Below are 15,961 nucleotides of genomic sequence, written 5' to 3'. Positions count from 1 at the left end.
TTCAAAGGAGTCCAATAGGTCCAAATGACATTTCATGTTGTGACAACTTGTGACAACCTCGGAAAAAATGAAGCAAAGAGCGAATCATTTGTCCTTTTCTCACTCATAGTTTGTGTCGTAAGCTAGAAGAGAGCCGGTTTATAGTTTCTGAATTCTTATTTTAGCCTTCCTTCTATGCTTTAGTTATTGTTCTGAGAAGTAGACCCGTGTATTGCTTGCCAATGTTACTAAAAAAATAACAGATTTTGTCTCTGATAAATTATTTGGCGCGAATTGAACGAATGGAAGAAGGAATAATTCAAATGTCATTACAAAATCTGAATTTCTGTTTCATATGTTTTGTTATCAAAATATTAGAAAATGAGTCTCTGGGTAGATAAACACCGTCCAAGGGATTTAATGAAGTTGGATTTCCACAAAGAGCAAGCTGTTAGACTGAAGAACCTCGTCCAGCAAAGCGATTTCCCTCATCTACTTGTTTACGGCCCTTCAGGAGCCGGTAAGAAAACTCGAATAATGTGCCTTCTAAGGGAGCTCTACGGCTCCGGCGTTGAACGTCTACGCCAAGAAACTATGAACTTCACTACTCCTTCAAACAAGAAAATTGAAATCATGACCGTAAGTAGCAATTATCACATTGAGGTTAACCCGACTGACGTTGGTATTTATGACAGAGTTGTTATCATGGATTTGGTGAAGAATGTAGCCCAAACGCATCAGATCGACTCATCGGGACAGAGGGAGTTTAAAGTGGTAATTTTAAATGAGGTTGATGACTTGACAAAAGACGCCCAACATGCACTTCGACGGACAATGGAGAAATATGTTGCTACTTGTCGTCTTATTCTTATTGCCAACTCCATTTCTCGCGTCATACCTGCCATTAGGTCTCGTTGTCTGACTATCAGAGTACCAGCACCTACAGAAAATGAAATTGCCTCAGTACTACATACCGTTTGCAAGAAGGAAGGTTTGAGTTTGCCTTCAGAACTGGGTTTGAGGATAGCTAAGTGTGCTGATCGCAATCTAAGAAGAGCCCTACTTATGTGTGAAGCTTGTAAAGTACAACAGTATCCGTTTACAAGTGACCAGAAAGTTCCAGAACCAGATTGGCAAGTGTACATAAGGGAAACTGCTAAAATGATATTGTCAGAACAATCTCCGAAGAAATTAGGTGAAGTGAGACAGAAATTGTATGAATTATTGATTCATGGTGTACCTCCTGATATGATCTTTGCCGGTATGCTGAGAGAATTGGTAAGGAATTGCGATATGGCAATGAAATGTCAAGTGGCAAGTCATGCAGCTAAATATGAACATCGAATGAGGCAGGGAAACAAAGCCATATTCCATTTAGAAGCATTTGTTGCTAAATTCATGGCTATATACAAAAAGTTTATGGAGGAATCTTTGGGTGATGCATTTTGAAATTGTAAATTCACAATAATTTGTTTTTTAATTAAGAACTGTAACTTTAAAATAATGTCTGTTTAATAAACATGTTTTACATAATACTGTGGTATAAAATTTACAATACATCTCTTTTTTTTATTTTTTCATATTCGGGTTAACAACAGTTCATTGTTACATGTATAATTAAGGGAGTACAATTTTTGTGAAACTAATTATAGTTAAACACATTATAATTTATCAGTCATCTTCATTTAGTTATTATTGAGTAGTTTCTCTTATTAGCAGTGACACAGCTTTTGGACAAATTAACTTGGCCACTTAATACTGACACCTGATAAAAAGTATTACTCATATATTTTCAAAGATAATAAATGTTGTATAGGTAATGTTCCATGCAATTTCAGTCATAATTAAGAGCTCATTATGGTGGAATTATCAAAAGCAAGGTCTATAAAAATAAAACACTGGATCGTGCATAGTTCAGCATTTATTTGAAGTATCCGTAGTAATATTTCACAGGTACTTTTCTAGCAAATAATCTGAAATTATCCATAACAGAGTGCATCACAGCGGAGGTCACTTCATTAGCAAGGTGATCCAAAACTGATTGCTGACTTAACGTCAAGGTCATATCCAAATCGGTGCTCGCATCTGTAATAAAAGCAAAATTTTACATTTTGCGGTAAAATTAAAATGCGGGTCGAGCAGCGCGTCGTTGCATAACGCGATGACTTCGGCGCGTGCGGCTTCTGCGGCGCGTCTAGTTGCACATTCAACTTTATTCATCACACAATTGAATTGGGAGTGTTGTGTGATGGTAAGTTTTTAGATGAGAACCAAGGAACAACAGTTTATGGCCGTAAATTATTATTTTGGCTTATTTCGACTCTCCTTATAAAGATTACGGGTTTAGGTATGTGTGTATCTACATACCTACCTTCTTAACAATAACATAATTATGAGCCCACGACAGTATTCCCAATTGGGCTAGTCTAGAGTTATCTACGTCCATTGCATGATGAACTATAAGTACCCAAAGATAAGTACCGATGCTTCACCTATGACGTCAGTCTAACAGAAAGCTAACAATAAATACCTACGTTATTCAAGTAATATACAAGTTCTGCTGGATCCATAGCATATTTACGCCGCGGTAGGCACTTCCTAAGTTAACTGGCATCTGCCAACAGCATTGTTCGAGAAATTAATAAAACACGCTAACAAAGCGCCTGAAAGCTCCTAAAGGTAATTACGTGAAAGCGAAATAAGCCGTTTGTTACCATCAGTGACAGATCCGAAATGATAAATGATGACTACAGGTCTGTAGGCGACAAATGCAGGAAAATGAAAAGTTTTTCCCATCTCTTACCACACTCCATTAGAAAGAGTGCGTCTGTAGAGAATAGGTACGTCCACACCGCTAATCTATCATTAAGTATTTTTTCAGACTCCAAACTGTAATAGGTACCTACCTACTACCTACCTGCAAATTTATTAAACCAACATTGTTGTAAGTAGGTAGGTATGCGAATTGTTTTGTGACTTATTGGGAAATTAATTCACTGCAAGTGTAATATTAATTTAAAAGTAGATAGGTATTTATCAAATAACATGTTTACAGTTAATAACTTTTAATACTTAATAATTAAAATAGTAGGTAATAATATATAAGTACAGGGTATAGATACAGAGAGAGACTCGAGGCCTTTGAAATGTGGTGTTGGAGGTGGATGGAAAGAATAGTTGGACAGAAAGGGTTATAAATGAGTAAGTAAGAGTAAGGGAAAAAAAGACAAATACTGAGAATTATTGAGGACAGAAGAGGCAAGATGATTGGACACCTAATAAAACACGACGAATTTTTTAAAAACATAGAAGGAAAGAGAGGAAGGGGAAGTCCAAGAAGAGCTTACGAGTACATGGAACAGATTAAAGAAAAGGTTAACATCGTGTCTTATAGGGAAGTCAAGGAATTGGCCTTTGATGTACTGGAATGGAAAATGCTACACCGACAAGAGCGTGGCTTTAAATTGGTGATGATGACAGGGTGTTTAGTGACACCGTACCGAATACAGAGGGGGACGATTCGGAGTTACCTAATATCATGCATGATAAATATCTGAAATTAATGTTTTTTCCATACTTTTGCGACGGAAAATGCCACTTGATACAAACTCAGAATCATGAGCTGAATCACCCCCCTCAATATTCGGTATGGTGTAAATGTCACTATCAGCCTGTATACTTATATGAGCAACAAATATTGGGAGTGCGTTGACCTCAAAAATCGAAATTACATTATCCAAAATCCATTAAGACGGTTGAAAGCGGCTTACTTTATTTTAATGAAAAAAATTATAACATTTGGCAACCAACTGGACTGGAGATTAAATTAAGTGAAATCTGTCACTCGGTCGCTGATGATAAAATTGTTCAATTCCTCAGTATGTTACACTAAATTGGAAGTAGGTATTGCAATAGAAAATCTGTTCCGGCTGCACGCCAGAGAGATTAGCCAAAAGCAAATGTAAGTATTAAGTATATTGACCTGTTTAAATTGAATAAACACAGGGAGAAGGAAAAAGCGAGGTGTGAAGTCATTGTGTCAGTCAGTTTGAAATCCAGAACTAAGAATGAAAATCACCTATGAATTATTAATTTCAGTCTTCACTGTCACAGTTGGCTCGATCATACGGTTTACCACATAATTATCACGTTGGTCTTTTCTCCTAAACGTGTGGGTTGTGAGGTGAAATACCGGCCTCATCAACCCTGGCGTCAGGGTTATGGGTTGGTGATCACGTCGGCCTAACAGAAAGCTCGGTGAGGTGTGGGTACTAGTACATCTTGCAATGAATCCCCTCTGACTACCCCAATTGTGATATAGTCGTAAGGTTATGTTATGTGTTTAGTTGAGTAGGTACCCATTATACTTTCAGCAATTACTTATAGAAATATCTTACCTACTCAGTATGCTTAGCTATATCATACGCGAATCGAGGCGCCTCGCAAGTACGCATGTTAGCGAGTGTAGATACTTACTTTATGTAGAAACATTTGACAATTTAACGCCTTGTCTTACCTTGGTGCATGAAGAATGTCGGAATCCTGGTGTTCCTAACAGCTATGGTCTCTTTACCAATCAATATGTAGTCGTTAAAATTAGCGTCTCGCTCACCGGACCATGGGTAAGTGATGTTGCTCTCGACATTGGCTGAAAAAATTGGCATTTATTTCATTTTAAACATTTTAGATTCGTAGAAGTATTGCTTTTATTATTATTAGGGGAGCCTACAGTGAATTATGGCGGGTCATCATCATCTCCCTAGCGATATCCCGTTTTCACGGGGTCCGCTTACCTAACCTGAGGATTTGACAAGTCCGATTTTTACAAAAGCGACTGCCTGTCTGAACTTCCAACCCGCAAAAGGATAACTACCCCAATACAGGATTAGGTCACATACCTTCGAAACGCATTTCTCGTGTACGCGTGTTATCTCACGATGTCATACAGGTGATTTATGACGGGTTACAACTAGAATAAATATAACCTAAAAAAAGATCGACAGTGAATCGAATGTAAGTGCATCTTTACTGTACGCTATGGAGTAGGTACGTATGCTCTAGGTTCCTCCGCTCCGGTTGATTGAGGGGAGGTCTGGGCCCAGCAGTGGGACGTAAGTTGGTACTGTTATGATGTGACCTCTTCTAGGCACATCGTCCTGGCTGGTATGCGCGTTATTTTAAAAGTTAATCTGTCTTATGACAGCGAGTGCACCATAGTGTCGTGCGCCTAGCACAAAGTTATCTACTGTTAGTAGAGAAAATAACAAGGAACTCGATAATTTCTACCTGATTATTAATTATTTGTATTTACTCTTAAAGATCCCGCGTGACGGTATTTACTTATTATAGTTTATGTAGGTATGTTATGCAACTTACTAAAGAATTACTGTTAGGTACCTTCAGTCAGCGCAAATCGAGAGCTTAATGAGCATTCCGATGCACGGAATCTTACTTCATTTTCTTAGGGACAATTAGTAATTAAACATTATACGCAGATAAGAGAATTCATTCACTAGATTGGCAAGTATGGACAATTGTCCATGCTACATACATAATCGCATGCCCTTTAATGGGGGAGTAGACCCGCAGCCCGCAAGTAATCAAAGACAACTTGCAGCCACCATTGATACAAAGTCCCACGATGGATATGACTGAGTCCACATTCGCTGTTATATGTATTTAACCAAAGAACAAGGTGATTTAATACATAGGAGGTACTAATGTAGAACAAAACTATCAATACTAACTCTCCTCTTACTAACTATACTCTTGTTTTTAGGGTTCCGAACCCCAAAAGGTAATACGGAACGTTATGGGATCACTTTGTTGTCCGTCCTTCCGTCTGTCTGTCAAGACCTTTTTTCTCGTTTTATCGATAGGCAACGTTTAACACTTACATATATCCATAGTGAATACTCCTGAGTGCGGTCGTGAGTCTGAGTGGATTTTCATATTCATTTCGCCCGTCAAATGTAGATCACTGCTAAACCTAACACCACTTCTTCCACCTTCTAGGTTGAATCTGGAAATAAAATAATCCATGAGTACTTAATACTTATTATAAATTCGAAAGTAACTCTGTCTCTCTGTTACGTTTTCACGCTTAAATCGCTGAACAGTTTTAAATGAAATTCGATAAAGCAATAGTTAAAGATCCAGAAAAGAACATAGGTAGAGCAGTTTTTATCTTCGAAATCATTCCTTAAGAGAATGGAAATGATCATGCCGCGCGATAAACGACAGAAGAAGACGGATGAACTTAGGGTGCCTAAGTAGGCACGTATTTCATACGTATCAAATTTACGTTCATAATTTATTATGTTTAACTAGCTTTCGGGGTAACACGGTTCCCCTGTCCTAATGTACCAATTTTTACAAACAAACAGACAGACACACACATATATGTACCTTCTCATTTATCATGGTAAGTATAAGAAAACCATGGTTATACTTATGTATAATATTAGTGTGGATTAGGGTGGACAGATTGAAAATGTCAGGCAGACAGGACAGATAGGGAGTATTAAGGACCTACCTAGTATTTAAAGATAATGCTTGTTATGTTTAACGGGTTGTGAAAAAAGTAAATGTGCATGGCTTAGTTTTTACTAGACGATGATTGAAATCATCATCTCAAACCAGATAATAATGGGTAGGTAAGTACCTTTTTAAAGTGTTATCGAGTAATAAAATTATACCCGAATCTTGGTCCAATTAAAACCCTTTTAACATAGCGACCGACGACAAGTTTTAAATCATTATTGTGTTAAAATGTAAACAAGGGTCTGAGACTGAGATAAACATAAAATTTTCCTAAGATCCCTTTTTAAATTAAAATCCATTTTTCAAGTGATGGTTAAATACCATTAGTTATCAAAAATAATCATAATCATCATCATCATCATCAGCCAATTAACGTCCCCACTGCAGGGGCACGGGCTTTCCCTATGGATGGATACGCGTAGGGAGAACGGGCCTTAAACCATCACGCGGGCCCAGTGCGGATTGATGGTTATTAACGACTCCTAATGCAGCCGGGACCAACGGCTTAACGTGCCTTCCGAAGCACGGAGCAGCTCGAGATGAAAACTTTTTTTGTGGTCACCCATCCTATGACCGGTCTTTGCGAAAGTTGCTTAACTTCAACGATCGCAGACCGAGCGTGTTTACCGCTGCGCCACCGAGCTTCTATCATTATCATCAAAAATAATAAAGAAGTCAAACCAACTTCCTATCTACGAGTCTAGTCCACCTAGCGCCAGTAACGTTGACTCGTCGCATCAGTATAGACAAATTTTGGTCCGGTAGGGAAATAGCCACGCTGTTCACCACCATGGGGTCGACAGGCGTCATTCCAAGATGGCCGGAGTCCATGAGGAAGAAGAACGTGCGCAGCCCGCGGCGGAGGCAGTCGATGTTGTCGGCTCGACAAGTTGGGAACGGCACGGGTGAAGGCGCTGTGAAAGAAAAGATGAAATTTAATTAGTCAGCGATACGGCTCACCACCTATCACGTTGGTCTAACAGAAAGTTCGGTATAGTTTTGGATCTTCTTCTTCTAATCCTTTTATCCTTGTTGGGATGCAGGGATGTGCTGAGTGTGGCCAGTACTCGCAAAATATGTGCGTTATCCTTGACTATACTGCGCGGACCTTTTGTATTAAATGATTGCAATGAATATCGGAAATTACCCGGTGTCAAATGCCAAACTTCCATTTATCTGAATCGTTATAAAGTCGGCGAAGTTCGGCGAATGAGCCGGTAGAGCGTCTGGTCTGTAACCTGGTCTGTAGCGTGGTGAGTATGGGGGCTTAGTTCATCTTACGATTGATGTACCTCTGACTATCCCGTAGGGATATAAAAACATATCCGTGTTTACTGCGTTGATATAACAAGATGAGGTGAAGCGTGGTTAGTTACCCAAATCATCTACTCGTGAAGGTATGTTATAAACTTACAATGTAGGTACTTACTTTCGATCTTTTTATAGAGCATGTAGTGAAGAGATATGCTCAGAAAAAAAAAATATTAACTTCATCATCATCAATTTAAGAGCCACGCTCTTGTCGATGCAGCATTTTCAATGCTACTTTTTTAGGGAAAAATAGGGCAGTGGTTTCCCTCTTGCCTTCCGCTCCGCAGTACTCTGTCTGACGCAAGTGGGATGGCGCCCAAAGTAGAATATTACAAAGCCATACTAGGACTCCTGTCCTCCGCCTCTGAATAGTACTGACAGTCACTGCTGCCCTCTGTCAGGTTCCAGGTTACAGTCCCTGTGACTGTGATTTTACGACACGCCTTCTTCTATCGTGTGGGTTTTGAGGCGAATTACTAACCTCATCAACCCTGGTGTCAGGGTTACTATTGAGCCGCCAAAGGCCCCTGACATGACTCATTTATAACGACTACGTACTTACACAGTAAGTAGTAACCGGGACCAACGGCTTAACGTGCCTTCCGAAGCACGGATCGTCTTACTGTCGGACAATCAGGTGATCAGCCTGTAATGTCCTAACCAAACTAGGGACCACAAAGTAATTTTTGTGATATGTCCCCACTGGGAATCGAACCCAGGACCTCCGGATCGTGAGTCCAACGCTCAACCACTGGACCACGGAGGCCGTTACACGCCTGACATAATAATATTAACACCTGATTGCATTCTACTTATGTTTTAGTAAGTATACTTGCCTACTCTAAAATCTAGCAGAGCGATGAGGGAATTTCCATGTTGTGTACGGTCACGAGTACTAATAGGTATGTATACACTTTGCAACCATGTCACATTAACTTTTTTGACAAATTAAACCGTAAGCCTCATGAAATGTTAAGTATGATAGTGCGACAGGGTTCTAAAGTGGGTACATGATATTGCTCATAACTGTACGTTCCCCAATAAAATATAAAGATGACGCTGTACAGAGTTACCTTCGTTTATTTAACCTTTTAATTTCATGGATAACGGACATATGCATCTTTTATCTTTGTTTTTGGGTATAAATGATGACCCTTGTTATTACACCCAGGCTCAACACATCTTCTACCCATTATTATTCGGATAAAAAAAGAGAAGCAATGTAGATAGCGACATTTTCATAACAATTCTGTACCATTTCTGATCCAAATATCAAGTAATTATTATCTTTATATATGCCTCTGCCATTACTTACATATTTTATTTGGATAAGTGATTGTGTACCCGAGCAATGAGAAAATAGGTAACATAAACAGCCTATACACGTCCCACTGCTGGGCACAGGCCTCCCCTCAATCAACCGGAGGGAGTACCACGTTGCTCCAATGCGTGTTGGTGGAGGTGTTTTTACGGCTAATAGCCGGGACCAAAGGCTTAACGTGCCCTCTGAAGCACGGAATCATCTTACATTTTCGGACAATCAGGTGATTCAAGCCTGAAAAGTCCTTACCAAACAAAGGACAGTCTCACAAAGTGATTTCGACAATGTCCCCATCGGGAATCGAACCCGGACCTCCAGATCGTGAGCCTAACGCTCTAACCACTAGACCACTGAGGCTGTAGAAAATAGGTAATTATCACGTTAAATCTGTACAGCGCCATTTATATTGTTTTTGGGGAACGTAGCCTGGAAAATCCCTTATCAGCTACTCGTATTATCGTTACTAGCTCGATATATTACGCTATTGTCTAACGTTACAGGTACCTACGTTATCACAATGACAATTATCAAATAATAGGCCTACAAATTGTAAACCTACGAGGTTACAGACAGCCCAATTATACGGCTGTGACAACATTAACATACGTACCTAAGTAAACTAAGTCTAAGCGAAGCCAGAAGCAAGTAATAAGGAGATTGCAGCCACTTTTGATCGGTATGAGAAGTTCGAAGATGGATAATTATTGTAAAGCGAAGGTGATCAAGCCATCCATCGCCCATCACATAACACAACATACATAAACAGCCTATATACGTCCCACTGCTGGGCACAGACCTCCCCTCAATCAACCGGAAGGGCTATGGAGCATACTCCACCACGCTGCTCGATTGCGGGTTAGCGGAAGTGTTTTTTACAGGTAATAGCCGGGGCCAACGGCTTAACGTGCACTCCGAAGCATCGCCCATCGCCGTTATTATACCTACTAATGATCCAACGGATTGGAAAGATTCAATGTGCGGGAAGGTGAGCAGCTGAAGCATCCAATGCTTTTATTTGCTTTCAGTACTTACAGCATATTAGAGACATTGAAGTAAGTGCGCAATGTCGACAAATGTCAAATGAATTATTGCTTTTTCAGATAAATTGCTCTAATGAGGCCTTTTTAACCCACCAGATATTACTAAATGTCTTCGGTTTTGCTTTCACGTTATCACAGTTCCGCCATGGCCTCCGTGGTCCAGTGGTTGAGCGTTGGGCTCACGATCGGTGGTCCAGGGTTCTAATCCCAGTGGGGACATATCGCAAAAATCCCTTTGTGATCCCTAGTTTGGTTAGGACATTACAGACTGATCACATAATTGTCCAAAAGTAAGAGATCCGTGCTTCGGAAGTCACGTTAAGCCGTTGGTCCCGGTTACTACTTGCTGATGTAAATGAGTAATCGTTACATGAGCCAGGTCAGGGGCCTTTGGTAGCTCAATAATAACCCTGACACCAGGGTTGATGAGGTTGCTAATTCACCTCACAACCCATACGACAGAAGAAGTTCAGCGCGTATATAAAGAATATACTTTGATGTACAATTGGGCTTAAGTTCATAAATAAATAAACATGCAGGAACAACCTAATCTTTTGTCTCTACTAAAACAATGAGCATATTTTTGATGTGACGTGACCCTTTTTAACGCACTCGGAATATTAGATTTTCCACACACATACCTTGTGATGTTGGGTACACAAAATTTCGTGATGTCGTCGGAAAATAAAATGAGACGTGTTTACCTGTAGGGGCCACTGCTAGTTTCTCAGGTAAACAATTTACACAGAGAAAAATGTTCTCGATTCAGTAGGTGGAAGGCTTTTCGGCGGGAAACGGGAACGGGACAGTTGCTTTCTTCATTGAGTAATCTAAATAATTAATACGAAGTGGTGTTTTGCGGTTAATGATCGCATTAAGTTAGTCGGAAGACATTCGCGAGTGTTATTATATTGGAGTATTCAATGAACAAAGTGTATCTGCCTATTTTCGCTTCGTGCCGGGAAGCCGCTTCATAACTCAAAAGTTTATGCGGACTTTTGAGTTAATTCGTTTGGGGTTCGGAGTATGAGTCTACTCCGAGGGTGGGGGCTTAGGTTTCATCATCATCACCTTTCATCATTTCATTAATCATCAAGAAAAAAAATACGTCAGACATGGCTGTATGGGCATAGTTCCCTTTGCCTTACCCTTCGGGGAAAACCAAAACAAAAAAAAAAAATCAGTAGGTGGAAAAATATGATGATCTCATAAATAGTAGGCACAGTTTTATCACGGACACAGTATCAGAAGTACAAACGGCCCTACTTGAATGGACCCTTAGCTCTCAAAGTGGTTCGATTCAAATCACTGATAACCTTGAGCTTTTAGGCATGGAGATGGCGTCTTCAAATTCTACCAGAGAATCTGAGGCATAAATCACGTGGTGTAAGTTATTGTATATTGCAACCTAGCGTCAAGGAGCTAACCCTTTAACCCTTTGTATTAAGTGAACCTAGCATAGAGGATTAAAGGTTCATCGTGAACCTTATTATGTCAAAACTGTAGATGCCACAGCCGAATAAAAGTCGATACAGGGAGATCACGCACGATATAATTATCACCTTTCCTGTTTACCTGTGTAAACTGGAATGTCGAAGACCGGACATAACGAGGTTGACTTTACTTACATAAAATATGTAGGTATACCTCAAATGATCTTTGAGGAAAGAACTTTCGATGAAGAGTGCAAAGTTGAATTAAAAAAAATTGCTTTCCAACCGTGGTTTCGTCCGCGTGGACGCGTGGGGTAAGTGCGGCTAGTAATCGTTAAGTTGGTAAGTTTATCCCTGTTTCGATCTATCTACTTACGTTCAGCGAGTAAAAGATTTAGGTTACCTACTTTCATGGATGAATTTAGCTTAACGCTGTCTTGAACCAAAATTATTTTTGTTAAATAAAATAATTATGGCACATCTTTGAAAAACCTGTTCAAAACAAGCGGGACCACTGGCAATAAATTTATATTTAGATGCATAATATTATGCATATATCCATTTGTGGATTATGTTTTAATTAAATTTTGAATAAACAGTTCTCAGTTCATCTTGCGAATACAGTCGTGAACTTATGTTATGTTAAACCTGAACAAAGAAAATAAGCAATCGTTATACACCAATAAAGTTCTAGCTTCAATTTGCAATACATAAGTAAAGAATCAACTCTTATAAGTTTTTCGAACTAAGTAAGTACTTATTTAACCTTGCATGATCCGCTTTGCTCGTTTAATTGTTATTATGAGGAAATAGAGCTTCCTTGACATATCCAAACATGCGGTCTAACCTGGATTGACATGTTTGCATTGAAACCATTCTCAGTCCATGATCACAAAGGGAATCCGTATCTACTGTCAATACTGCTAAACCGAACGGACTACACAATATCTACACACTTTACGGACCTATTCACGTAAAGTGACGTATCGTTCCCAGAAATGACCCCAAAGTGGGAATGTTCTTGTTGTTATAACTCTTTATTAGTAAAGACACTGGCTGTGGAGGAAGTAAGAGAAGTGTGTCAGGATCGAAGGAAATGGAATTCAATAGTTTCTGCTTACCCCGGTGGGAAATAGGTGAGTTTATGTATGTATGTGCACGGGATGCTTTTCTTTTTCAAATTTTCTTTCTTGTAATCTTATCGTATCTGCCTAAAGGCTACGTAATAAAGTTATTTTTACATAACTGTAGAGCCATTCCCACTTTTGGAAGATTCTCAGAAACGGCACATCACTTCTCACGAATCACTAAAGAGCGTCCACAGTTACTATTATTTGTGTCAATCTAAAGCATTCGTAAAAAATGTGCTGACTTAAGAAATACCCGACTTATCTTTTTCTTTCTTTTCAACTCAGTCAACATTTTTAGCCTAGATCTGGTAATCTTATAAAGATTACAAAACAAACCTGTCTAATTATTATAATAGCATAAGGTGCGAAAAAATACGAATGTTAAAATATAAAGAGTATTAGTTCGTTATTCCACGAGGCAACAAAGCAACGGATATACTTATAGCTGTTTTATACATACATACATAAACGCATGCCTATTTCCCACCGGGGTAAGCGAAGACTATATGTATTTTATCTTTTCAATAAAAGCAGTTATGACATCAGCTATACCTCGTCATCAGCCGTACGACGCCCACTGTTGGACATAGGCCTCCCCCAAGGATCTCCACGACCCAGCTATATCTAGTTACTTCTTATTTCGGAAAAAAATTATGAATGGACTATGAGAGCGTAAGTCTGTAATGACCCTCTCCATCTCAATCAAACAATCACTTTCGTTGGGTGGAAGCTTTAATAAGTAGCTAAAATTAAACCGAACGACCAGTTCAGTACAAATTTAAATATTTCAATAACTAACATCAACTCCAACTTTATAGTTGTATGGCAACATTACCATATATATAACACTAGCTTTTGCCCGCGACTTCGTCCGCGTGGCGTGTATCTATCTTACGCGGTTTAGATTTTTTCATACAAATGTTTTTTCCCGCTAACTCCCGTTTCCATGGGAATTTTGCAATATCCGTGGGAATTTCGGGAATTCCTTTCTTATTGCACCTCTACGGTACCTACGCTACGGCCCTTCCAAATTTCAAGTGCCTACGTTTAGCCGTTTAGGCTGTGCGTTGATATGTCAGTCAGTCAGTTTCTCCTTTTATATATTTAGATTTTGCAATAGTCTCAATGCGCGGTAAGCATTAGATCTCTTAAAGTACATATACGTTAGCTAGTGTTGTGACATTTTTCGATTCTCAGTCGATCGATTCTTTTCTTTCTAACATATAACGCAAGTACCTAGGTATTGTAGAATGGATGTCGAAAAAACCTTTTCTAGGTTCACGGTTTAATGTATTAATATTTTTGTAGGTTGTAAACTCGATGACCTTAAATCTTCATGTTACTTTTTCCTATCAGCTACTTACTAGTAATTTGTCTAAAACTATCCTTTTAATTTTGACGTAATGACAGAGAAATAACCAATTCAATATTAAAGGGTAAACACAACTCTGATGTAGGTATAGGTAAAGTTTGTTTAAAGTGATTATAAGATTTTCTTTTCAAACAAGGCCAAGATGTTTCTATGCTAATTTAATAATTATTTAATTAAATTTATGAAATAAAACAGGTGGGTAGGTAGACAGGCAGACCTATTTAAAAAGAAAGCAAATAAGAAAGTAAATTCTAAAAAGAGCAAGTGTAAAAATGTATGTACTTACTGGTGTATTCATATCTAAAGCTGGGTGTAAAATTAAATTGAGCATTGCACAAATCACTGAGCAGCACAAGCACGCACAAGCAAACGCATAACCGCATCGTCTTGCAAGCACTAAATAAGTCCAAAAGGCTCAGCGGCCCGAGTCAACAATTTATACTCGATTCATGTAAAAAAGAAAAAAAAAACATTCTCAAAACCGAAACATACGAAACCACAATCCGCTCTGCCTGGTAAAGGAAAGTAGACCCACAATAAATACCTATCTGATACCTGTATAACTTCTGTTCAGACTGTTTTTTGTCTTAATTTTATGATGTCGAGTCACTTGCCTATTAAGCCTTGTTTCCACTAGACGACATTTTCTCGGACAACATGTGTCTACATCAATCATGTGTCGGCGGTGTCGGCAAGTTTCATTTGACATTTCATTGTCATTAAAGCGGTTATTAGGCTACCCAATCCATCCTGCCAGATGCGTCTCGGCTCGGCGATCGGAACCATGAAGTCTAAATTGGTGTGCGTAACCATGGTAACCTCATTCTTGAGCAAGTCTAATAGCGTCCATCTTTCCGATCTCGATGCGCGTGCCTCTGACGCATCGGGCTGAGTCTAACAACCGCTATAGTTGTCCTGTCGGGCGAAGTCTACCGACACATCGTCCGATAAAGCCCGATCTACGTCTGCGAGTACATAATGTCGTCCGGCAAACGCTGCCTAGTGGAGACTAGGCTTTTTACCCAAGCTCGCACCTAGTAATTTTAGATAATTTGAAGTACTTGCTGGCAATAATGTAAATTGGAAACAATTTTTCTTTTTTGATATTTTATCAAGTATTTATGGGGATCAATGGACATTAATTTGCTTGAAACATTTGTGGAATATTTTGTAATGGTCTGTGTAGACCATTGATCTCAATTCTCTCATTTTAAGCTCTTTGGAAAAATTTGAAAGACATTGTTTCTCTACTCATAATTAATCTAATGATGGACTTTCCAGGCTACTTTCCCCAAAAAACCTATAGATGGCGCTGTACAGATTTGTTTTCGTTTAACCTTCTAATTTCATGGATAACAAACTTATACATCTTTTATCTTCGTTTTTGGGTATAAATGATAACCCTTGTTATTAAACCCAGGCACAACATATCTACCACCCATTATTATTCAGATCGAAATAAAAAGAAGAAATATATCTGGTCCAAATATCAAGCACAAAATATTTTTATACAGGGTGTTAGTGACTTCGTAACGAAAACTTTGAGGGATGATTGAGACCATGATTCTGAGATGATATCAAGTGGAATTTTCCGTCGCAAAAGTATGAAACAGAAAATAAACTTAAAAAAAAAACAAAAATTTTCTTGAATTTTCCGACTGAAAATTCCACTTGATATCAAAAATCATTTTCAGAATCATGGTCTGAATCATCCCCCTCAGTATTTGTTACGGTGTCACTAACACCCATACCTACTTGTATGACTACAGTATGTACTTGTGCGGGGTGTAAGTGACATCGTAACGAATACTGAGGGGGATGATTCAGCTGAT

At 38.9% G+C, this 15,961-nt stretch overlaps 2 protein-coding genes across 2 annotated transcripts; one reads left to right on the top strand and one right to left on the bottom strand.

The window, feature by feature from the left end:
- Positions 1 to 264: 264 nt before the first annotated feature.
- Positions 265 to 1,512, top strand: LOC126371092 (replication factor C subunit 3). The gene has a single exon (XM_050016298.1). It carries the CDS (start codon positions 361 to 363, stop codon positions 1,426 to 1,428), a length of 1,068 nt encoding a protein of 355 aa, XP_049872255.1. The 5' UTR covers positions 265 to 360; the 3' UTR covers positions 1,429 to 1,512.
- Positions 1,513 to 1,884: 372 nt separating this feature from the next.
- LOC126371107 (uncharacterized) lies at positions 1,885 to 14,544 on the bottom strand. Its single transcript, XM_050016317.1, has 5 exons — positions 14,416 to 14,544; positions 7,208 to 7,436; positions 5,877 to 6,001; positions 4,496 to 4,627; positions 1,885 to 2,064 (listed from the first exon to the last, which is right to left on the bottom strand). Exons 1-5 carry the CDS (start codon positions 14,510 to 14,512, stop codon positions 1,901 to 1,903), a joined length of 747 nt encoding a protein of 248 aa, XP_049872274.1. The 5' UTR covers positions 14,513 to 14,544; the 3' UTR covers positions 1,885 to 1,900.
- Positions 14,545 to 15,961: the final 1,417 nt, after the last annotated feature.

This window comes from Pectinophora gossypiella, chromosome 12 (assembly GCF_024362695.1).
Source record: "Pectinophora gossypiella chromosome 12, ilPecGoss1.1, whole genome shotgun sequence".
NCBI lineage: Eukaryota > Metazoa > Arthropoda > Insecta > Lepidoptera > Gelechiidae > Pectinophora > Pectinophora gossypiella.
The sequence above is the reverse complement of the archived record's forward strand: the minus strand, read 5'-3'. Positions and strand labels throughout refer to the sequence as shown.